Below are 25,119 nucleotides of genomic sequence, written 5' to 3'. Positions count from 1 at the left end.
AGATTCCTTTATAATAGAATTAGTTTCCTACCTTGAAGAGAATAGAGAAATGAAAGAACAAGTTGGGCTTAGAATAGAGAAATATGGGAGCAAGTCCTAGATCGCTTGCTGACAATAGCAATATTACATGAATACTTAGCAAACCGTTTCAACCATTAGATAACAACTTAAGAAAACATTTACCAGAAGGTCCAATGCCTTCTATAAATTTTAAGAATCATGTATTTGAAAACACCTCTTAAATATCTAACATGGTGTAGTTTGTTTAGCCAGTAAACTTAAGCACAACCATCTAAAATGTTTTTAGTTTCTTTCTACCAACAAGTTTAAAACATATGATACACAGATTCAGGTCACACAAATTAAAATGTATCTTTGATTGATTTTAGCAGCTTAAATTTATGGACAATCTTATCTATAAGCCATTAAAAATAAAACTCTTAATAAAATTTCCCCAAGAGAGGGAGGAGATGCACAATTTGGGACATGCACAATCAGTCTTGCCCCAAATGATGGAGTTAGAAATGTGCCAGGGGATTCCAATACAATCCCATCAAGGTGGCATGTACCAATGCCATCTCACTAGTCCAAGTGATCAATTTCAGTTCACATTCGATGGCTTGGATAGGTCTAAGAAACAAAGGGATCACACAAACAAGACAAGTGTCTGCTAATACTAACTGATAGAATCAAAAAGGGAGAGAAAGATCCAACATGGGAAGCGGGATACACAGCAGACTCATAGAATGGCAGACGTCCTAAACAACACTCTGGCCTCAGAATCAGCCCTTAAGGCATTCGGACCTGGCTGAAGAGCCCATGAGAGTATTGTAGGCATGGAAAGCCAAGATACCATGGAAAAGAAAAAAAGAAGAAGACCTAAATGAAAGATCTCTGTTAGTGAGATCCCAGTGGAAAGAACGGGGCCATCAAAGAAGGAGGTACCTTTCTCTGAAGGGAGGAGAGACCTTCCACTTTGACTGTGATCCTATCGGAATAAGATCAAAGTCAGCGAACCCTAAAGGCTTCCATAGCCCTGGCAACTCATGACTAGAGCCTAGGGAGATTACTGACGCCATGAACGGGAGTGTCAAATTGTTAAGTCAGCAACAGAAGTCACTGTGTACTTACATCCCATGTGGGATCTGTCCTTAATGTGTTGTCTAATGTGCAGTGATGCTATAACTAGTACTGAAACAATATTTTTACACTTTGTGTTTCTGCGTGGGTACAAACTGATGAGATCTTTACTAATTATATACTGAATCGATCTTCTGTATATAAAGATAATTGGAAATGAAAAAAAAAAACACCTGGTGTTAAATTGGAAACGGCATAGAAAATTAATTTTTAAAAAATATTATGTAGGATCTCTGTCTTTAATGTGCTGTACACTCTTATTTAATGCTATAACTAGTACTCCAACAGTATTTTTTTTTTTTACTTTGTGTTGCTATATGGGGGCAAACTGTTGAAATCGTTACCTAATATATACTAAACTGATCTTCTGTATATAAAGAGAATTGAAAATGAATCATGATGTGATTGGAAGGGGAGAGGGAGCGGGAAAGGGGAGGGTTGTGGGTGGGAGGGAAGTTTTGGGAGGGGGAAGCCATTGTAACCCATAAGCTGTACTTTGGAAATTTATATTCATTAAATAAAAGTTTAATAAAAAAAAAATTTCCCCATGTGGACATACAATATGTACACACATATAACATAGCATAATAGACCAATATAGCAATTTTAATAATAGCTTTTAAAATCTTTAACTCTTTTTGTAGATTGCCAATTGATTTGAATTGCTTTTTGTTTTTAGTAACCTCAGTTAACCATACTTTCTCTCAGTTGGTACTGTTAATACATTATTGGCTTCATCTGTTTACAGAGCCATCCCAAAGTACTGAATACAATAAAAGTGGCTGGAAAAAGTCCATAGGAACCTATAGGAGGACAGCTAAACACAGAACCAACAACGCTTTAGTTTTATGAGCAGCACATCATATATAACTATGGATGACAAAAGACTTTACGTCGCCATGTTTAAAATTATAAACTCATCAACCAACAGGAGGCACTTGCTTACTTCACAGTATTTTTGAAAGCACCTGTAGGATTTTACAAGCATTTAACCCTTTAGGCCTCTGGGGCTTTCTCATTAAGATAACTATCATGTCTAGTAACACAAGATCATTAGACTTTTTAATTCTCAAACATTTGTATTAATAGCATTTTCCATTCTAGAAACTTAAAATTTAGTACCACATCACACCTTGACAGTACCTCTAATATAATCCAAATAGACTGATTAGTTGGTGTCTCTATAAGATGAGAGACATAGGTCCTTCGATTTTTTCAGTTGGGCCCAAACTGGAAAAACCAAAGTCCAGGATTTACTGGAAATTTTAGAGACCAGATTGTTTGAAACTTTGATTTTCTGAATGCCTGTCAAGAATGCCAAGAAGGCTCAAAATCCAAAATATCTGGTTGAAATAAGATTCCTTAAAATCATGACATAACATAGACCAAATTTGATCATTGTTACAAGGTGATTATTCAAATCTTTGGAAATAAGCACATATTTAAATAACCCATAGCTCTTAATAAAAATTCAGCTGTTTTTGAACAATTAGAATTTAACAGACATCAAGAGAACATAATAGATTACTTTAACACATTGCTTTAACAGAGCATCAGAGTTTAATTCTATGACAAAGAGAAATTGAGCTTCCTGTGATCTTTTGCTGTGAGGTTTCCTTCCTTTACCTTCTTTCATATTGGTGACCATGTTTCTGTGTTTCTGTGTGTAACACATCTTTAAGCATCTTTTGCAGGGCAGAATGAGTGGCAACAAATTCTTTCAGTTTCTGTTTGCTATGAAAAGTCTTAATTTCACCTTCATTCACAAAGGAGAGCTTTGCTGGATATAGTATTCTGGGCTGGCAGTTTTTCTCTCTTAGTACCTGGGCTATGTCTCGCCATTCCCTTCTAGCTTGTAGGGTTTCTGCTGAGAAGTCTGCTGTGAGTCTAATTGGAGATCCTCTGAGAGTAATCTGACGTTTCTCTCTTGCACATTTTAGGATCTTTTCTTTATGTTTCACTGTGGTGAGTTTGATTACAACATGTCGTGGTGAGGATCTCTTTTGGTCATGTTTATTAGGGGTTCTATAAGCTTGCTGTACTAAGATGCCTCTGTCCTTCTCCAAACCTGGGAAATTCTCTGCTAGTATCTCACTGAAAATGCCTTCTAATCCTTTCTCCCTCTCCATGCCTTCAGGAACTCCTAGAACCCGAATGTTGGGTTTTTTAATAGTATCCTGTAGATTCCCGACAATATTTTTTAGATTTCTAATTTCTTCTTCTTTTCTTTGGTTTGCCTGTTTCCTTTCCTGTTCTCTGTCTTCTAAGTCTGATATTCTCTCTTCTGCTTTGCCCATTCTGTTTTTAAGGCTCTCTAATGTGTTTGTCATTTGATCTATTGAATTCTTCATTTCATTATGATTTCTCGTCACTATCACAGTTTCTTGTTTCACTAGTTGTTTCATTTCATTTTGATTCCTCCTTAATATTTCATTTTCACGAGAGAGATTTTCTATCTTGTCCATTAAGGATTTCTGTAGTTCAAGAATTTGTTTTTGAGAACTTCTTAATGTTCTTATCAATTTTTTGAGATCCGCTTCTTGCATTTCTTCAATCTCATCATCTTCATAATCTTGAATTGGGGTGTCTTTTTCATTTGGGGGCGTCATAGTGTCTTCCTTGTTCTTGTTAGCTTGGTTTTTGCGTTTGTTGTTTGGCATGTTGGAGATATTTGGTTTCTTCACTGTGGTGTTTTTTCTTGTTACACTATGGCTCTAGATTAAGTGGACTGTCTGCTTTCGGTGGAGCCTTAGAGGCTTGAGATGAGTGTGGACTGAGATCTGTGTTTGGTTCCTCAGGGTTGAGGGTGTGTCAAAGATGACACTCCCAGGTTAGGTGTGGTAAATCTCTCTTTCTTTTTTTGATTCAAAAGGAAAGTAATTCCACACAGCTGAACATAATTGGAGGTAGTTAGCAGGCAAATGATATACCCACAGGAGCCAGAGATCGGAAGCTCTTTCCCAAGGACCACACAGGGAATCTCTGCCGCCCTCAGTGTGGGCTCCAATTCTCCTGCAGTCTCCCACTGGGTTGCCAAGTTAGATGCTAATCTCCTGTTATTTCACCCCTCCCCCCAGAGTCAGGTGTTTCTGCTAGGCTCAGGGCCGGTGCAGACCTGAGGTCGCCCTGCTTATGACGTATGTCCAAAATGGCGCCTGCTCTGTCTTGCTCGCCTTTGAGAGGTGAGTGGAGAGAGAGAAACTTGTGTCCGTATCGGTCACTTTTTTTTTTTTCCCTCTCTCTCTTCTAGTTAGCCTGGTGAATTTTTCCCCACGGAGTTTCAAGCCTTGTTCCCTCTAGCCTCCTCTTTCCGCTTGCCCGCTGGTGTCTCGGGCTATTGAGGTTCGGCTCACCTCGCGTTCCAGCGCTGGTGTGTTGAGTCTGCCGCTTGTGTCCTGAACTTGGGCTCCCACGCTCTCCACGCAGGTACACTGTGAATCACTAGTTCCGGAAGAGTTTCCTCTGCTGTTTCATCCCCTACTCTTCCTTGACCCTGCAGTATCTCCACTTATATTAAACTGTCTCTCCCCTGGACTAATAGTGTGCTCCCTGCCTATTCCGCCATCTTGCCGCTCTCTCATGCTAGTGAAAATTTCAACATCCACAGATTCTTTACAGCTACAGAACAGGCTGATGTTTCTGAGAAGCATACAATAGCTACAGCAACACTCGAGGAGAAGGGCACTGTCACAACATCCTATCATACTCCATAGGCCACGAGCCGGAGGATGATTTACTAGGTCATCTGGGGGAGGAGTCTTGCTAGGTCCACATCACAGCCTTAAAGCATGGATGCAGAGGCCAGCAGGTGTGGCGCCATGGGCTGGGCTTGGCATCTCAGACAGCAGGTGCACACGTGTTGGGCGAGTCACAGCCGCACCCAGCTGGTGCCTCCCACGGAGGCTCCCTCGGTCCCACTCCATGTTTCTCCGGCACATCCTCCATTAGGCCTTGGCTGCACACTTGCACAACGGGCCTCAAATCAAGGCCATTCAAAATCAAGTGCTGAGGCCATATTTCGGATGGTGTCAATCCACATGGAGAATCAGCCAGGGCGTTGGAGAAGCCGGGCTCAGAGCAGACTGGGGAGGTGTGACGCCCCTTGCCAGGCCTCGCACTGGATCGGCCAGGCCGCCGCTCTGGCCCCACAAAGGCAACTAAGACAGCCAGTGAATGAGGACGTGCGGTTTCCAAGAGGGAACAGGAGTCTGGGAATCAGAAAACAAACTGCAGCCTGGGCTGAAGCTCATTATTTAATCGTCTTTAGCATTTAAAACGTGTAACTGAGGCAGAGGGCCACCCATTTTATGACCAAGACCATCTGTTGTGATCCATCTCCATTTCATGAACTAGCCTGTCGTCTGCCATTTTTGCTCGATGAAATCGCCCACTCTGTACCACACTCCTGCGGTGCTGGCCGGCAGGTTCACCAGGGCCTCCCCCACCACTGCCTGACTCTGCTGATCCCACTCTGCTCCTTCCTAGGCAGGTGTATTTGAGATGGCGTCCTGGCTCCACAGTTCTTGCAACAGAGCAATGAGTGCCCACCAAAGGTCTCTCCCCATCCCCCTCCCCATCTCCCTTCCTCTCCTTCCTCCCACCACATTTCTAAGGTGTAAGATAATCTTGGCTTGTGCCCTCACAGACTGTACACAGACAACCAACCAGGGACTCCCTCAACTTCTCCATCTACTCCTGGTTCCTAGCACCTGCCCCTACCAGTCCCCAGATGAACCGGCTCACCAATTAGGAGGCTACACGATCTTCAGCAAGACCTTGCCACGAACACAGCCACATGTGGCTGGATCGTGGGGACTGGTTCTGGGAGACGCACTGGCAGGTGACTGTGTCCTCATGCGAGTGTTGCGGAGCGTGCTTGCACAAGCACTGCCTACTGCAGCTACGTCACAAACTCGCACGGCAACTTAGTCCAGGCAACTGGAGCTCGGTGGGGAGTGTCTGTATCTAACACAGAACGGCACCAAGCAGATATGGTACCACGCCGCCTATGCAGGGCGCTCACCGGGCATGCAGCTCATGGGCCTGGAGCTGGTCTGCTTGGGTCCACGAGTGAGTGGGGAGTGACCAGGAAGGCCCAGGACATTGCTGTCCGCCTCTGTGGACTTTTATAAACACCGCATGCTCAGCCTACGCTGCATTTATTTTTCAAGATTTGTGGGGTTTTGTTTGTTTACTTGAAAGGCAGAGTGACAGAGAAAGAGGGAGATACACAGACCGAGAAATCTCCCTTCTGCTGGTTCACTCCCCTAAATAGCTGCAAAGGCTGGGGCTGGGCCGGGCTGAAGCCAGGAACCGGGAGATGTATCCACGTCTCCTATGTGGGTGGCAGAGGCCAAGTACTGACCCGAAGTGGAGCACCTGGGACTCAAACCGGCACTCTGACATGGGACACAGGTGTCACAAGTGGTGGCATAACACACTCAGCCCCCTCTCCATTGAGCTTATAAAAACATGTATTCTTTCTGCAATAATAAATTAATCTTAGTTTATTGTAACTCTTGTGCTGTATAAACTTAAAAAAAAAAGTTTTTGGACTCTTGCAATAACATTTAGCTTAAAATACAAACACAGGGGACTGAACTTTCCGGCTCCGTGATCAGCTCGCAGGACCAGCAAGGGCTTTAATGGCCTGCTGGTGACTAATGTTGATGTGTATGTATGGCCACTGGCCTTTACAGGTGTGGCGTGGCCCCGTGTCTGCCCACCAGCACTGACTCTGTGCACCCGGGAGGCTGAGCACCCGACTGGGCTGGGACTACTCACCATGCAGGCGGCCTGCACCGCTTCGGACACGTGCCCGGCGTTGGGCTCACACCAGAATACGTGGCACTCGAAGCGCTGGCTGCCAGTGTCCATGATGAAGGCAAATGTGTGGATGTCCTTGCCCACGCCCATGAAGGACAGGAACCGCACGCGACACTCCACCAAGATCTCCTCTTCACTCTGCAAGAGACCCCGTCCAGTGGCCCGTGGTCCCGGGAAGCCGGGCAGCAGTCCCCCCGAACGGGTGGGTCAGCAACAGAGCAGCAGCACATGAGAACTGCCCAACCAAACTCAGAGAGGACCTGGGTGTTTTCCAGGAAAGTCACACCTTGCCAGCTGCGTGCTTGGGCCGCCCAGCCGTGAGCGTCATCCTGGCTTTCCGTCTCTCGCTCTGAACACGCTGCAGTCATGGTGTGTCATGGGGCTGCTGAGTTTCCGTGTGGCAAACACACCTCTTACACACAGCCCCAGGCAGGTGCACAGTGGCTCAGGCCCTGTGTGAGTCCCTCATTCCCCCGCTCCAAGTAAAATATTCACTGTGTTTCTCTTCCTTCAGTCTTCCAACCCAAGCTAAACAAAATCCCGTTCAATCACATCCTACCGAAAACCAGGTCAAATGAAAAGTTGCCCAATCATGGTTTCCCTTTCCTGCAAATCAGTCTCCACATGAAGTCGTGTAAAGAAGTGCTTGGAGAATTCTACCTTATGGTTATAAACACTACCTCTTCTGCACTGACCACATGCAACCAATCTATTTGAGAGGCAGAGAAGCAGAGGGAGAGACAGAGAGACAGACAGCTCCAACTTGCTGCATAACTCCCCAGATACCCATAACGGCTTCAGGCCAGGGGCCAGAGCTGGGAGCTGGGAACTCAATCCAAGTCTCTCACGTGAGTAACAGGAACCCAATCACTTGAACCATCAAGCCTGGGTCAGAAGTGGATATGGGACTCAGGCTCAGGCTCTCTGATACGGGGATGCGAATGTCTTAGTGCTGCACCAGTCACCCCCAGATGCAAGTTTTGAATCAGTCAACGCATGCAGAATGCTGACTTTTGGGCTATTATCATCTTGACCTATTGAGACCTATTGAGTTTTCACTTGGATGCTATTGGAGCGGTTAACAGACAAACTATACTGGTCTAAGATAAAAGGGCGTTTTCCTAAGGAGCTGAGATGGGGGTACGGTGGGGTGGCAAGGGGAGGAGCATGGCAGGCCCGGGTAGGAAGGGGCTGAAGAAACCGGCATGGCAGCCAGTGGGCGCCTGTGCTCTGCAGAGGGTGACCCGGGCGTGAGGGTGACCGTGCAGGGAGGACAGGGCTCCCTGGGCTCGACAACTGTGCGGTGTGGGCCAAGCTGCTTCACGTCTCTGTGCTTCCGTTTCCTCAGCCGCAGCACTGGGCTAAGCTGGGCTGAGGCTGACACTGGCCTCTCCACAGGACGCTGTCCCCTGCCCCTGCCGACAGCACCAAGGACCTTCCCAGGGGATGCGACTTTGAGCCCTGACCCTGGGTGACACAGCTCAGTCAGTGCTGAAGCACTAGCGAGGACTGGAATCCTAGCTCCGGAGGGAGCTCCAGTCAGCACCACTCAGTCACCCTGGGCACATGGCTTTGACCTTGGAGGCCTATGGAGAAGTCAGAATCAGAAGCACCAGAAGCCAAGTCTCTAAGCCCACAGGGAAGCACAGGGGCTCAGCTTTAGACCGAGAGAAAGGGCTAAAAATAAGACCATTTAATCACTTCATATTTATCAGTTAATTGACCTGAGAGACAGACATACACACACACTCATACACAGAGACAGAGAGAGAGAGAGAGAGAGAGAGAGAGAGAGAAAGAGAGAGAGAGAATCTTCCATCTGCTGTTTCACTCCCACAAGAGCCAGAGCTGGGCCAGGCCAAAGCCAGGAGCCCAGAACTCCACGCAGGTCTCCTGCAGGGGTGGCAAGAACCCAAGTATTTGAGCCATCACCACTGCCTCCCAGTGTCTGCATTAAGGAAGCTGGAAGGGAGGTGGGGTCAGGACTGTACCCGGGCACTGTGACATGGGACGCAGGTGCACTGACCGGTGTCTTAACCACTATGCCAAGCACCTGCCCTGAAGGCCACTTTAATCCCAAGTAAACATGACTCCCAGGAGGTCAAGCCTTGAAGGCTCCCTCGAATCCAGTCCAAGGCCATCTGTGATTCCTGCTCACCTTTTCACTGATGACCGTCACAGTAGCATCAGCTACGTTCATGTTCACTGATGGCCACGCCTCCTTGTCAGACGAGGTCATGAGACTTTCTATGGCATTATTCAGAGTATCCATGCCTGTGGACGGGAAGGATCATCACGAGAGCCCTAGAGCAATGCATCTCTCTCAAGTGTGGGGGTCACCCCGCCCACAGTCTTATCTGGCCCAGTGGAAGGCCACGCCTCCCAGACTCCCTTCAGCATGGCATGGCCAAGCCACTGGGACGTGAGCTGGATGCAGTGTCTGCCACTTCTGGAGGGCACAAGGGTTCCCTCACAACTTCCTACTGCCCTCTCCACCAGGTAACAGGAGCTCAGGCAGGTGCCCTGCCCCACGGGAGAGCAGCTGAGCCCTTTCCCAGCCCCAGGCTGCCCATCCCTGGACTGTGGGGGAAACAAGAAACACGTGTGTCTGTCTGGTGACCACTTCTGAGTGCTGGGCACACCTGTCAAAGCAGCTGAGCTTGGCCCATCCTGCTTATTTGATCAGGCCTGCTTCTGTGTCTGGGTTCTGGCTGGTGAGGGTGTCAGGGGGCTTGATTTGAGACAAGGCAGGATGGGAAGTGGTAGATCTCACTCTCGTGAACACCTCCCAGGGGCTCCCCAACACCGGCATGGCTGAAAGGCCACACATGTTGTACATACCGACTGGCTTGTCGACAGGGAGCATTCCCAGGTACTGAACGTGGAACTTCTGGACCAGCTCTGTCTTTGGTGTTGGAAAGTCTACTGTAGGGAACAAAGCACAACATCTTTCTCAGTGGTGCCAGCGCACACGTCACAACAGCCAGCACACCGTGTCAGCTGCGACGCTCGGGACAAGTACCGGATGGCCCTGTGTTTCCAAATGCAAATGTAGCGATTGTTCTGGAAGGACGGCATTTCTAACTGCAGATGCTGGGACTCTGCTGGTCAGAATACAACTCGGCTTTCATCTCAAGGCACAAAAGCATCTGAAAGCTGGAGCTGGAATCTGTGAGGAAGCTGCTGTCTCTTTGATGCGCACTCAGGAAGCACTTTTGATGTCTGTGTTACTTGTGCTCGATGCTCAAGAAAACTGAATCACAAGGGCCCAGCAGCATAGGAAAAATAACCACAGCGTCCCCCCGCCGTCAGTCCATGTATTTGTAAACTAGCGGGTCCTTACCCAGGCTGCATGTGCAGTATGGGACCAGCACCAACACCCCTTCTCCTTGTCCAGGGACAGCAGAACCACCCTGGCTCTCTGTGCCTCTGTGGGAGCCACGGTGCATGCTCGGCACGGGCTTGTTGAGTGACAGCCACCTGAGAGCCCTTGGTTCTCACCCAGGGGGTGGAAAGCACCGACGTGAAGACCGGAGAGGCCGCCCACCTACCTTGCAAAGGAACATCGAGATTCGCGTGGGTCCTCTCCTGCAAGGCGCTGCAGGCCAGGGCCTTGGCATTCTTCCGCTCAGCCATAATCTAAAGGGGGTGGGGGGCGGGAGAGAACACAGCCGTGGCTCATGGATACAGAGCCCCGGGTCTTCAGCAGTTCCTGCCAGGGAAGCGTCTGAGTGGATTCCGCTTCCGAGACAGATTCACTTCAGCCTCTGCCTCTGCGCCTCCGGGCTGCCCACCCTGAGGCTTCTGCTCATGCTCCCTGGGGACAGTAGGTGACTGACCGCTCCTACAGTAACTGTCTCCTAGTGGTTTGGAACTGACTTCTTCCAGTGAAGCAGTGGATGGAAGATCTCTCTCTCTCTGTAACTCTGCTTTTTAAATAACTAAATATTTGGAAAAAAAAGAAAAAGAAGGGAGGGAGGAAAGGAGAAAGGGAGAGGGAAAGGTGAGCCTCACTACTGTTATTTTCAAATGTTTGCCAACTGTCTCTCTTCTCTCAGGAATGCCGAAGTCTGCTTTCATCAAGAGTCCCCACTTGGGGCCGGCGCTGTGGCGCAGCAGGTTAACCACTGTCTGCAGCGCCAGCATCTCTTTTGGCCGCCAGTTTGAGTTCCGGCTGTTCTACTTTTGATCCAGCTCCCCACTAAGGTGCCTGGGAAAAGCAGTGGAAGATGGGCCAAGTCCTTGGAACCCTGCACCCACATGCGAGACCCAGATGAAGTTCCTGGCTGTTGTAGCCATCTGGGGAGTGAACCAGCAGATGGAAGACCTCTCTCTCTCTCTGTGCCACTCTGTCTTTCAAATAAAATAAATACACTTAAAAAAAGAAAAAAGAGTCCTCACTCTCCTCACTTCCAAAGCCTGTTCCCTGCCGTGGACAGTGCTGTGGAATTAGAAACTCAAAGCAGCCTAGCATTCTGTGATCCCAGCAGTAGCTCACCCCATCACTCCCCGCCTGAGCTTTGTTCCAGGGAGAATGACAGCCACTTCCAACCCAGGGCCGCACTTGCCCACCTCCACATCCTGTGCCTGGGGCAGCGGGCAAAAAGCCTGCTGAACATAGTGGCGGTGAACACTAGCTGAACACTTGCTTGTGCCAGGCCACTTCTACGGGCTGTGCACAGACAAGAGACAAAAGGGCAGCCTTGGGCCTCTTTTGTTCACTGCTGTCTCTCTGGTGCCCAGACCACTGCCTGGCACACACATGGCATTCAGCTGTATCAGTCACACGAATGGATGAGAAAGACAAAAGCTGGGGGGTGAGCCACACCCAGGTCCCACCAGCAGCGAACAAAAGCATACAGGCTGGGATACGTGTGTCTGTCTCTAGAGCAGCACCCTCCTGTCTGTCTGTCTCTGTTGTGCACGTTCTGGGGCCCCTCCCTCAGGCTTGGGCGTGCAGCTGGGCCACAGGCCTGGCTGGGGCTCAGGAGGAACTGTGGGAGTGAAGTGGAGCCATGACAGCCGCCTGAACCAGGAGGCGGTGGCGAAATCCTGTGTCCAGAGCAGTCAGTGAAACAGCTCTGAGGGATGGAAGGAAGCCGGTGGCCGTGTCTCAGGCGGTTGGCCAAGTGCAAGGGTGATACAGTCGCTGAGAACATCATGTACTCTAACATGGTGTCCTTGGAGGCCAAGGGATGTAGCAGCCCAGGGTCTGCTCCAGGCTGGCTCCCTTTGGGCCACTGTGTCTACTTGCGGGGGAATCAGAGTGCCCAGAGGAGGATGTTAGGACTGGCATAGCCACATGGCCCACAGCAGCTGCAGAGACAGGCTGGGGGCCGGGGCAGGAAGTCTCAACCACAGATCCATGCTCCACGCCTCTACAACGTGCCAGGCACACAGCGAGGCCGCGGGTGTGCAAAGGGCTGGCCCGCAGAGACAACGGGAAGAGCCCCTCCGTGCTGCCACAGCTGGCAGATATCAAAGTACCTGGAGGTTCTGGGCAGGAAGCAAGGACTCCATGAGAGCCAGAGCTGCTCAGGAACAGTAAGAGGGGCATTGTGGAAGGAGCCCAGCAGAGCGGGGCAGGGGCAGGGGTGTCTGCGCGGCCAATGCTCACTCTGGGGTTCTGCGACTCTGCTTAAGGAAGCACAGCACTCCCAGCCTAACCAGTGACTGCAGCCCCGGCTCCCGGCTGGACAGCGTGTCCTCAGCGTCCTCGTGTGCTCCTCGCAAGCCCTCACTGTCTGCGCCCCAGACACCTCCTCCCCCTGGCTTCTCACCACTCTTCCTTTCTCCCAGTCCTTTCTGCACCTGCATTCACTCTCAGATCAGATGGTCCCGATCCCCGATCCCCAGGAAATCTGCTCGGTTGTCAGCGGTGTGCTCACCTCCACCATACCTGCCACTGTCCCCCCCCCCCCCCCCACACCCAGGCTGTGGGAGGAGTTAAGGTTCTGCTCATTTTCCAGCTGGAGCGCTTCTGAGCACAGCCCCAGGCCCCCAGGAAGCATGCAGCCCGCCGTCTGCATCTGGGGGTTCCACATCATGGATTCAACCGACCACGGACAGAAACCGTAACTGCCGACGGGTACTGGGTAGTGAGACTTGGCATGGCTGCTTTTGTACCGAACGCACAAGCGTTTTTCTCGTTATTCCCTATACAACACTGTGTAACAAGTATTTGCATAGTATTTCCATCGTATTAGATATTAAAAGTAACCCAGGGATGATTTAAAGGACACAGGAAGTTACATGCAAACACTGCAGGGCACCACGTTCTGGACCTGAGCATCGTGGATACTGAAGGAAAACCGGACTTCAATGGCGCTGCCTAGACAACCTGCGCTCCAGGTGCAAGCCAATGTGCCCACTGCCCCGCCCTTCCACAGCCTTTTACCTGCCCAGAAAAAGGAGAGAAGAGAGGCAGACGGCTGAGCGTGGACCCACCTTACCTTGGAACAGATTTCGTGGAGACTTGTGGCGATGGCTTTTGCTGGTGTGTCACATCGAAATACATGACATTTCAAAATTCTTGTATCTTTGTCTCTTGCTACATAAGCAAAATCCCTGTGCAAAGAAAATGCATCAGCCCATGAGAAAAAGGGAACCTCTAGCAATGCACACTCTGGTTAAGCAGGATAACTGAGCTAGCCGATGGCACGTGGGTGGTAATAGTGTGGATGCACTGATTAAAAACAAATCAAATCCCAACAGCTACTGAAGGCGGAGGCACAGTTTGTATGGACACTAGGGACTCAATTCTGAGGGACATAACTGCAGTGGTCTCCAAACCTCCTTAGTGGGTCTCTTGGGGTCCCTAGCAACTCTCCATGAGAAGTGGATTTTGTAGGACCCTTCTCTGTGGTGCTGTAACACACATCAGGACCACACATCAGAATACAGAGAGCATGAGTGACACAATGACTCACTCAGCGGTGCAGGAGCAAAACAAAAGGCCCCGATGTGTAAGCTGGTGTACAGAGAAGCAGACGGCGATCACAGGGCACGCCGGGACACAAGGGGACAGTGCCGGCTGGAATTCCATCAACGCCGTCTGCTTCTGTTCCACAGGCCCCTACCCCAGCTCTCAGCGCCCTGTCACCTCCTCTGTCCTCAGCTCAGGCACCACAGAGACCCAGCCCGTGCTAGATGCTAGCATTTGTTTCCCTGATACGGAGCCATGGGCTGTAATGTCACTGGGCTTCAAAAGAACCATGGGATGCTATGCAATTCCCCACTAGTTATTGGAGGCCAGTGGTTCCGAGAGGAGAGTGTTCACGAAAGATAAACGCCCAGCTTCAGCCATGCAGTGACGCATCAGTGATTTCTGTGTGGCTGGTGCTGAGCCAGGATCAAACTGCAGAGGGGCTTATTTGAAGTCATCCCTGTCCCTGCGAGAACTGCTGCTCTTTTCACAGGTGGTGATGCTGAAGCTGATGCTGCACACTTTTCCTGAGAGCCAGGGCTTCCCTGGGGAGGCACAGTGACTGCCACTGGAGGCAACAGTCCATGGTGAGGATTTGGCCAGAGAAGTCCTGGGGCTCTGGCCTGGGGACCTGGGACACCAGGCAGACTGGCCAGAGGAGAGGAGCCTTGCCCCCAGGCATTGCCATGCCCCGTCAGCTCTAAGTCGGGTGTCTCTACCTGGCCAGTCCAATAGGCATTTGAACCTCAGACAATCCAGGCCTGACCTTTACCTCTGCCCTTCCCAGCCTTCTCTGGCCTCCGCCTCACCAATGGCAAGGCCACCTCACCTCACTTTCCACATCCAGCCCCACGTCTGGCCTACTTTACCTCTTGGAAATCTCCAGAATCCACCCCTCCTCTTCCAACCCTCCTACCACGAAGCATCCTGAGCAGCTTCTCCCATCCCCGAGTCCCTCCCTCGTCACTGCTCAGGGCTCAGCCAGAGCAGGTGAGCACCCCTCCCTGGCACTGCCCAGTACTGCCCCCAGGTCCCGCGGACACACGGTGCTCCCTGCTGGGCACACAATGTGTGGCCTGTCTTCTTTACAGCTCCCTGAAGCCCCATGCATGTGGCCTGTGCCTTACTCATGCCCACCACCTCGCCCAGGGCCTCCAGCCACAGAAGTTGGCCCTCAGTCAGCCATGCATGGCCTCTAAGATGGCAGACAGGGGGCTGGGGCTGCATGAGGCATGGGCCTGCATGTTGAGGGGTGAGCAGTCTCGCTCCACACAGAGCCCCAGGGTTCCCGTCCTTGTGTCAACCATCATCGAGGTGACGCAGTGTTCAAAGATGATGTGAAAGGAAGGTACCACCTGTGCACACCCCACGGCAGGGAAGACCTGGTTCTGCTCCACCTCCCTCTGGCTTCTCTTCTTCCCCAGCCGGATCACGAAGCCACACCCACAACAATGTCACCACATGCAACCCTTGCTTTAACCCTGCACATCCAACCTCCATTCTTCTGAGGCCCCGCCTCTGAACCACACCGGAGGAGGTCACCCACGGGAAGTCCAGACGCCTTGGACTGCGGATCCAGAGCTCCAGGATTTGTCCACCTGCTCTGCAGCACTGGGCTCCCCCCCTCCCCGAGGAGATGCCCCCTGCCCGTCTGCCCCACTGTGTCTGGAGCACCTTTACCTACTGCTGCAGCTCAGCTCCGAGAAGGAGCCTGCCTCGCCCTCTGGCCCCAGCAGCTGGTTTGTGTCTAACCGCTCACCAGATTTAACTCTGTACCAGGAAAATTGGCCACTACCTGCGATCTTTGGCAGCTGCTGTCCAGGTCCCCGCCCCGTGCCTGCTTCCTTAAAGGGACAGAGTAACGTGCAGCCAGAGGGCTGCAGTGGGGGATCCCAGATCCGCCTCCCACTCCCGTTTCCTCTTGGCTTCACACAGTGGGCAGCCCCCTCTGCAAATCAAATCTGAAACTTCTGCGGCGCCACGAGTGGAATTACACTGCACAAAACCCTTTTTCCATGGTCTAAACAGTCAAATCTACCATATAAAATGCACTTCAGGTTACATGGAGAAGGCATCCCTGAGTTATAAATGAATTTCACGGGTAGACTTGGGTCCTACCCTCAAGGTATCTCGTTCTATGGATGCAAATATTCCAAAATCGGAAGAAACAAACCCATAATCTGAAACGCTTCTAGGTCCCGGCATCTCAGGATAAGGGCGACCTTGGCTGTGGAGTTTAACGTCATCGTTAAGTGAGGGGGCTGAGAAACACGGTGCCCACGGTGCCTCTCAGGCTCTGGCACGCTCTGACGCCGGCTCCCAGTGCCGGGGCTGCCCAGCGGAGCAGGAACAGGCCCTGGTCAGCGAGCTGCAGCTCAATACCACCACCCCGCAGCCCTGCGCCCGCTCTCCTCTCCTAGGTGACCCGAGGCTCAGTTACAGCAATCATGAACGCGAATCTCCGTCTTCCTTTGGCTCAGCTCCGGGGACTGACTTCTGAGGGCAACCACCAGGAACTCGCTTCACCTGAACGGAGGCAGTGTCGGCAGGGAGTCTCAGAATTAGTTTTTTTTTTAAATCCTTATTTTTTCCAGCTTCTTTCCAGGTACCACGCTAACAGATTCAGGAGGCCAACATCTGCCAGTCCCTGACAGCGGACAAAGCGCAGTATGTACCCCTACCGAGGTTTTATCTGCCTCCTGGGAGAAAATGAGTTTCTTTCTCTCCTCACTGTGGAGCTCAACAGGTTTGCACACCGACCATTTTCTTCCCCCGGAACACAACCACCTAAGCTCCCTGGTAGCCCTGCACATGTGCAGTGGGCACTTCCGGCAGCTGGGCGCCCCCGTGCACAGCTGACACAGGGCTGGTCGAATCTTGGCATCACTCAAAGGCAAGCCCAACGGCACCCCACTGGTGGTTCTGAAAGCCTGGCTGTTCAGCACAGGCCTCGAGAAGAACGCGGCTCTGGGAGATACTAGGACGTGCCGCGCCCCCTCCCCCACAAGGGGTCTATGACAAGGACCTCCAGGTGGGATGCTGCCCTGTCTGGGAGAGCCCAGAGAAACCCCAAAGGGAAGGATGAGGGCCTCTCCTACTGAGTCAAAGGACAGGATGCGGAGGCCACAAGCCACATGACACAGTGGCCTCAACTCTCCCCAGGAGCCTCCAGGAGGGCACAGCTCTGCCAGCACGTAAGGTGTAGCCTCTGCCTCCCAGGACTGTCAGAGAATGCATCTGTGTTGCTGTAATTTCTTACGGAGGAAACCAACTCAGCTGCTGTTTGGTAACTAAATTATGATGTTGTATGGAAGGCACATGTTGCACAATATTCGATTCACCCCCACGAATACCTTGTGAGCCACTGTTAGGCCACAGGCAGCAGAGATGTGGACACAAACAGGTCAAGTTCCACCTAGAGAGCCCACTGGCCAGTGCTGCACAGGGACAGCAGCACTTGTGCAGGGTAAGAAGGCAGGGGGTGGCTCAAGGGACATGAAGCGAGCAGGACCAAAGATAGAAGGGATGTGGGTCCGGGGGGTGTCACCCCATGGCCCTGTGGTGAGGGGACACGGTGTGGCTTCAGGGACTCACATGGCTGGCAGAGTACCCACTCTGAACCATCCAACCCTTGTAGCATGTGTGTCACCCTTCTGATGTGGAACCAAGTGGGCCAAGGGAAGGGGAGCCCTGGGGGCTGCTGTGTGGTCCATGTGAGGGAGGACAAGCAGGGTGCAGAGGGGATGGGTGGGAGGCGGCACTGGCAGGACCCACAGGCGTGGAGACGAGAACGACACACACACTCCGGGGTCCCTTCTAGGACAACTGAGTGTCCCCATTACTGTGTGTGTGTGTGTGTGTGTGTGAGAGAGAGAGAGAGAGAGAGAGAGAGAGAGAGAGGGAGAGGGAGGGAGAGAGAGAGCGAGAGCGAGAGCGAGCCTGGATGGCTTGGGGGCACCACGTGCGAGGCCCACCAAGCAGGTGGATACTGGTCCCTACACTCAGGCTGTGTCTGGGCTGGAGACACAGACCTGGGAGGCAGTGGCAGTTGAGGCAACAGATGAGAGAGCAGAGAATGAAAACCAAGGACAGGCCCCTGAGGGTGGAGAACACAGAGAGGGAAAGGCCCAGTGACAAGAGCAACGGGGGAGGGGGCGGGGAAGGCCCATGAGATGCTGGCCGTAGAGACATCAAAGACAGGCCGTTCAGGGAGGAGGGTGCAGAGGGCTGCAGGGCCCACGCAGGCGGCCCAGGAGGTAGACCAGCTGGTCTCGGCACAGGGAGCTTTGCTGTGACCTTGGCCTCCTGGACCCTTTCCCTGAGTAAGGAGTTTGGGACCTCGGCTGCAGCAGTCTGAGATGCATGAAGTCCGAATGCCCTCCTCCTCTCACTCTCTTTTGATTTTTAAAGTTCTCATTCTGGAACTTTTCAAACACACACAAAAGTACGGTAAGTGAACTAGCTCGTCCCACCCCCAGCTTCAGGAAGCTGAAACTGTCCCCACGCAGCTGCGACATTCCTGGGACACCCCGAGCCCAGGGCCAGGCACATGAACGCAGGAGGAAAGAGAGCACAGGGTGCCACGGGGCCTGCAGCAGATCTGCCATCATGCAGGGTACAGGGCTGGCCGGCCCACCATTGGGACACTTCAGGAGCCTTCACATGGGGAGCCCCAGTGGCCCCCTGCCACCCCCAGCTCTCTCCCCAGTCACTCAGGGCACCCCTGGCTTGTCTGGCACCCAGCGTCCCGTCTCAGAGAGACAGGCTTCCGTGTGGCCCCCAGGTGACCGGGCAGCCCGCAGAGCCACATATCCCACAGGGCCCCAGCCACACACAGCTGGCCTTGGCTACCTCAGCACTGCCTTCAGAACCCGGCTCCTGTTCCCGCCACCACATTAAGAATCCGTTCTCATGTCACAAACAGTGCTGGCCCAGGTGCCACCTGCTAAGAGACCCTGCTGTGGCGTCTGCTGTCCCCTCGGGAGTCTCCCTCCTTCCGTTTATCTCTTGCTGTCATTGGAATGGCCATGCTTGCTCTTTTTTTTTTTAAGAAAGCTTTTATTTAATAAATATAAATTTCTTAGGTACAGCTTTAAGAATATAGCGGTTCTTCCCCCCACACCCCACATTTCCACCCCCACTCCTGTCCCACCTCCTACTCCCTCTCCTAGTCTTCATTAAGATTCATTGTTAATTATCTTTATACACAGAAGGCCAAGGCCCTGCTTTCTTTTTGCACCACCCTGTGGGAGGTCCGTGGCTCCTGCTGCTCACACCTGAGCTGTGTAACAGGAGCTATTCCAGGACTACTTGTGGCCATTTGGATACAGAGCCTTGTGCTTCCAACTCTGCGCTTCTGTCCTTTCGCTGCTCTGTCCAGTAATTACTCCCCCGGAGAAAGGTGCCAGCGCCACCACAAAGTCTTTGGCAGCCTCCAACTTCTTAAGGGCAGGGAGAGAGGAGCTTTTATTACCCTCACTTGTGTGGCATTCGGATCACCCAGCAGGGGCTCATTCCATCTCTACAGAATGAATGAACAAACCAGCCTTTACTCAAATGGAGTCTATTAAAGAGTGGCCGCGACAGAACTGCTCATCATTCCCTAAGTCTCTCCCCTGCAGCTCTCTCAAATGGGATTTCAGGGTGGCCGTCTGGCTTACTGGCCAAGATGCCAGTTAACGCACCCATGTCCCACATCAGAGGGCCTGGGTTCGATTCCCGCCTCTGGCTCCTGACTCCAGCTTCCTGCCAATGAAGACCCTTGGAGGCAGCAGTGATGCCTCAAGTAATTGGGTTCCTGCCACCCGTGCGGGAGGCCTGGACTGAGTTCCTGGCTCCAGGATTTGGCCTGGCCCTGGCCCAGCTGCAGCTGTTGTAGGCATCTGGGGGAGTGAACGAGAAGATGGGAGCTCTCTTTCACTCTCTTTCAGAAAAAAAATCTTTAAAAAAGGAATTTAAGGGGCATCTATAGAGCTCTCAGCTAGCTAGGCTGCTTCTTCGAAGTCCCACCTGCAGAGCCATCTGTCCAGTGCTGCACAGGGGCAAGGACATTGGAACAGGGTAGGAATGGCAGTGCGGGTCTCAAGGGCCACTTGAGGGAGCAAAGGGGGTGGCAGGGAAGCGAGCCCTTGGCCCTGTGGTGGGGTGACATTACAGCTGCAGCGACACTACACAGGAGCCAGCTGTGTGGCGCCTGGAGCATCGTCGTGACCCAAGATGGCCTTTCTTCACAATCAGCCTGCTCTGCTGGCGAGGGGCTCCAGGGAACCAACGTCTATTCTGCATTCTAAGTGAGAACCTGGAACCGGCCTCCCTGGAACCACAGCTCGCTGGCTCTGGCTCTGCTTTCTGGAGAGGCCTGCGCAAGTCGACCAGCCGCGCCGCTGCCCAGGAGCCCGGCAGCGACTCTCCCCACGGCTCGCACCGGATCGCCGCACTGGCGCTCTCCACCAGGTCCTCACGACGGGACACACCCGTGTGATCCACGTTTGCATGCATCAAACACACGGCGTGCTTCCTGTGGGGAGTTTGAGAAGGCTGGCATGGGACAGGCATTTGGTTCGTGTTGATTTTTTATTATAAATGAGCAAAAAGTCATCGAAGAAAATGCCTAAGAAACACTTGTACTCACGCGAGTTTTTTTTTAACCTTGCTGAGATGTCCCCTGGCCCCGGCTCATCTGCATGTCAGATGAGCTCAGCTGTGTGTCAGAAGGCAGGTCGCACCTGCAAAAATGGGTGACACAGCAGCCAAGAGTCACCATCTGAACATGCCGTCTCTAGCCCTTTCTGACAAAGATCTCTCCCTCTCCTCACCCTTTCAGCTGCGCAGGGCCTGGCACAGGATCTGAAAGGAAGGGAGGAGGTGGGTCCAGGGGAGAACAGTGGGATGGGGGGGTCCTGGGCTGCACCAAAATACAGACTGACAGGGTCTACTCTATTTTCAACACTGCTCTCAGTTCCTGATCTGGCCTTGGAAGTCTTGTTTCCGCAGTGGGAGGGACAGCCAAGAGAGGGAGAAAGGGCATGAGAAATCCCATCTTCCCAGGTGGCCAGCCAGAGTGTCCAATGCACAATTTTTTTTTTTAACCCAGCACCACGTGCACCAGAAGTGGGCACCGCTACTTCCACCCAGCTCAGGCTCTAGCTTGGTAAACTCAGCTTGCTTTCTCCTCCTTTGCAAGCTTTGAGAAGATGTTCAGCTCCTCGACTCTGAACGGGGCGCCCCAGCCACGCGTCACCTGGGGAGACACACGTTCTCGGGGAACTCTCTCCTGGGTGCTTTCTGGAACCCCACAGATCGTGTCAACAGCAGACGTGCAAATCTACAACTGCAGTCAATAATCAAGGTGGCGCGGGCGCGCCAGCGTTCGCAGCCTCCCGCAGACCACAGTCTTGCTGTTGACACTCTCGTTTCCCAGGAGGAGACCCGGATAAACAGCGAAGGTCGGGGCCAGCAGCACCTGGAAGGATGCTCAGCAAGAGGACGCTCCCATCCACTCGCTCAGCCCTGGTCCTCCAGAACTTTCCAGCACTGCCCCAGGCGAGTCAGGAGGGCAAAACTCAGTTAATCACGCGCTCCGGAAGCCCAGGAGGCTGGAAATGCTACCCAGCCAGGCTCTGCCACAGTGCACGATAAGGTGGAAGAGCAGCTGATGGCCAGAGACAAACACAGCTCAGACACAGGAAGTTGGCGGCCGACACAGCCCGAGGACGGACCTCGGCTTCCCAGCAGCGTGCAGAGGCGATCACCTCCATGTCCCTGCGATCACCTTCATGTCCCCCCACCGTGCCCTGCGGTAGCCAGGCTGCCACTTCCTTCTCCTTGAGAGAAGGCACTTCTCCCACTTCAAGCTCCCAGTCAGGCCCCCGGGGACACTCAGAGCCATGGGCAGCACCCAGCTCCCACATCCCAGCTCTGCCCTCCCCAAAGTCCCATCCATCCTCCTCGTGGCGGGCAGGAAGCAGAAGAATTCCAGAGAGTTTGGTTAATCACTGACACTGAAACTGAGTCAGCCCTTCTGGCCGGCAGTCTAGCCCCGATGTCACCAATAAAACTCTGGAGAACACATCACGTCAAACGACTGCTATCTGTTCTCCAGGACGCACGAGAAGCCTTCTGATGCGACGTGGCGCAGAGCCTCATTGCTGTCACAGCTGCCCCTGGGTCCCGCCACACCCCACGCCCAGCCCACCACCTTCCCCAGCCAGGGTCAGACCGGCAGACGAGGGCCCCGGATGTGGCTCCCAACAAAGGGTTAAACAAGCCGAAGTTCTGCCGGGATGATGGCGAGGAGGCATGAAGACAGCGAGGGGGCACTGCCAGACACACAGACACCACGGAAGGGCAGAAGCAGAGAAATGGGTCGGTTACCTCTCTCTGAGTCCAGGAAGGCATGAGGGAACAGAGCAGAAAGAACACGTTAGCATTCATTCACGCGCGGCATCCAGGAGAGAAAACAGTCCCGTTAGCGCTGGCCTCCCACCTCAACCCCAACTCTGCAGTGCGCGCTGGGCTCCCAGGCCTTATTTTAGCCGAACTCTATCCCCTAGAAGTGTGTATTTCGAGCCACGGTGCGATGAAGCCAGGAGATGCCAGCTGAATTTGCAGAGGCGACCTAGTGCCGGTGGGGGCGGGGGAGGAGGGGGGAAGGGAACCAAACTTAAAATATCACAGTCAAATACAGGAAGCTGTTTGCAGTAAACACTGGCAGGGGACTCGGCTTCCTGTGCCAGCTCCACCTGCTCCCAGGAAAAGACATTCAGAGATGGCGACGCGCACACAGCCTTACCTGTTTGACCAACACTCCTGACATCCTGGGCCTCCCACTGAAATGCATCCTTAGGCACAACAGCAAGGGACACAGAGCACAGGGTCAAGGGCAGAGATGGGAGAGACGGCAGATGAGGGTTCCAAGGGCAAGGGGAACAGAGACATGCCAATGGAGAGAGGAGCGGGAAGTATACAGGTGCACAGAGAGCCATCTGAGGGTTGGGGCCGCCCACCTTTGAGTCTCATCCCCAGAGATGCCCTGAGCCACTGGGGGACCCTAATTAAGTCACTTACCCCTCCCGGGACCTCACAGCTACCACTGTTTCCTTCTGGTCTCGTCATACCCGAATGGGAAGGGCCCAGGGGCAACGCCCCTGAGTGGGTTACACACACGCACTGCACGTAGAGCAGCTGGACAGATGAGGAGGGAGGCAGCACCAGGGGAGGAAGCAACAGCCACAGAACCCCACTATCTCAGGAGCGCCACGGCCAGGGTCATGGAGCGGCCAGCGGAGCCCTGCAGGGACGACAGCTGAAAACACAGCTGAGCGGTACAGCCGTCCCCAGGACAGTAAGCAGCCACACAATGGACTGCAGACCCACAGTGTCTGAGTGTGCACTTTAATGCATGCAGAGAAAACAGTCTGACTGTCGAGTGTCATCTACAGGGGATGAGGGAGGATTTTATTGGATGCACCTGTTGGAGCATCAGTCAGTAAGAACGCTCGAAGCCACGGTGCTAGGCAGGCCCCGAGGCACAGGCAGCAGCATTAATGTGTATTTATGACCACAGTAGCACACTAACCTCCACCCTTTATCACAGCCCATCTCTCCATGGCCCCTCAAAGTCAACAGTACTGTTCCTACTGACAAGTGAGAGGAAACAGGTTCAGAGAGGCTGAAGGACTTGGCGAATGTCACACAGCTGGTGCATGGTAAACACAGGGTTGGAGTGCGGGCAGTAGGACTAATTTAAGTCTTCCCGCATGCACTGATGGGCACCCCAGACTTCCACACGGTCCTGTTGAGCCTTCTAATGGTTTCTCTCCCGAATGACAAACCCGTACGGTCCCTTATGCACAGGTGTTTAAGGTAGGGGCTAAGGGTTTGGTAAAGAACCAGGCTTTAGAGCAACAGGGGAACCTCCTTCTCTCTGGTGAACTTTCAAAAATTTATTTATTTAGGCAGAGAAAGAGAGCTCCCATCTGCTCATTTGCCTCCCAAATATACGCAAAGATGGGCTGGGCAGGGCCAAAGCCGAGAACTCAGTCCAGGTCTCCCATGGTGGGGGGGGGGGGGGGGGACAGAGTTGCACCAGCCACCACCTGCTGCCTTCCAGCGTGTCCATTAGTGGAAAGCTGGAGTCAGGAGCCAGAGGTGAACAGAACCCAGGCACTCTGATACTCAGTGTGGGCATCTTAACTGCAGGGTCAGACACCCGACCCCGACTCCAGCCCCTTGGTGGAATGGAGGAGCAGCTGAGTGCAGGGAGAAGCAGCTGAAAGCTGCTCCTTAGGTGGGGAAAGGCTCCTTAGGTGGGGAGGCAGACAGAGCTGGGTGCCTTCGGGTCTGTCACTCACCCACCTCCTCTTTGTTCACTCGACACTGCTTGCTCTCTGGGCTCCCTCTGAGTACCACGCACAGCGTGTTACATGCAGTTACACCCCAGGACCTCGGGTCCTCGTAAGGCGCATCATGAGAATGCGACTGAAGAGAGAAAGTGCCAGGTACATAACAGGTGCAGTCACCTGCATTAGCAGGGCTCTCACCACAAAGCCATCTCCTGGGTCCACGTCTCAGCCGGGCTGTGACTGGCCGGGGACTGTCTCCCCTGAAAGCACAGTCCCCTGGGGAAGGGACCGTGGCCTGCCCTCAGATTCCCAGATGTCATCTGCAGTGCAGGTCCCTCTTTGGTGGCCAAGTTAGATGATCAGTGGAGGAGCCAGGAGCCCTGAGCTTCTCAACTCGTGGGAGATGCTCCAGGAATCTCCTAGCACTCCACTTTTAAACAAGAAAGGACATGCTGGTGCTTTGACTCTTGCTACTAAGAATGAGCAGGCCATGTTTCTGTGACTGGCTTTTGATTTATGCCCCATACTGAGTCTAAAAATCTGTTTCTTTCATGCATAATTATAGTCAGATATTTTATTTATTTTTAAAATTTATTTACTTATTTGAAAAAGAAAGAGAGAGATGGACAGAAACCAAGATGAGATCTCCTATCTGCTGGTTCACTTCCCAGATGCCTGTAACAGCCAAGGCTAGGCCAGGCCAGAGCCAGGAATCAAGAATTCCATCTGGGTCTCAATGTGGGCGACAGTGCTCAAGCACTTCTGCCATCACCTGCTACCTCCTGGGACACATGAGCAGGAAGTGGAGCATCTGAAACTCAAACTGTCATTCCCATGTGGTATATGGGTGTTTCAAGCAGCAGCTTAACCCACTGTGCCACAATG

At 52.5% G+C, this 25,119-nt stretch overlaps 1 protein-coding gene across 1 annotated transcript in view; it reads right to left on the bottom strand.

The window, feature by feature from the left end:
* APBB2 (amyloid beta precursor protein binding family B member 2) overlaps nucleotides 1–25,119 on the bottom strand; it is a 175,830-nt gene that overhangs the window by 8,553 nt on the left and 142,158 nt on the right. The window contains exons 9-13 of the mRNA XM_062213167.1: nucleotides 13,419–13,533; nucleotides 10,518–10,605; nucleotides 9,808–9,891; nucleotides 9,125–9,240; nucleotides 6,925–7,104 (exon numbers count right to left, since the gene is read on the bottom strand). Of these exons, the coding sequence (XP_062069151.1) occupies nucleotides 6,925–7,104; nucleotides 9,125–9,240; nucleotides 9,808–9,891; nucleotides 10,518–10,605; nucleotides 13,419–13,533 (583 nt within the window). The remainder of the gene's footprint in view (nucleotides 1–6,924; nucleotides 7,105–9,124; nucleotides 9,241–9,807; nucleotides 9,892–10,517; nucleotides 10,606–13,418; nucleotides 13,534–25,119) is intronic.

The sequence above is a fragment of the Lepus europaeus genome, chromosome 16 (assembly GCF_033115175.1).
Source record: "Lepus europaeus isolate LE1 chromosome 16, mLepTim1.pri, whole genome shotgun sequence".
NCBI classification, from domain to species: domain Eukaryota; kingdom Metazoa; phylum Chordata; class Mammalia; order Lagomorpha; family Leporidae; genus Lepus; species Lepus europaeus.
Note: the sequence above shows the minus strand (reverse complement) of the source record. Positions and strands in the feature narration are given on the sequence as shown.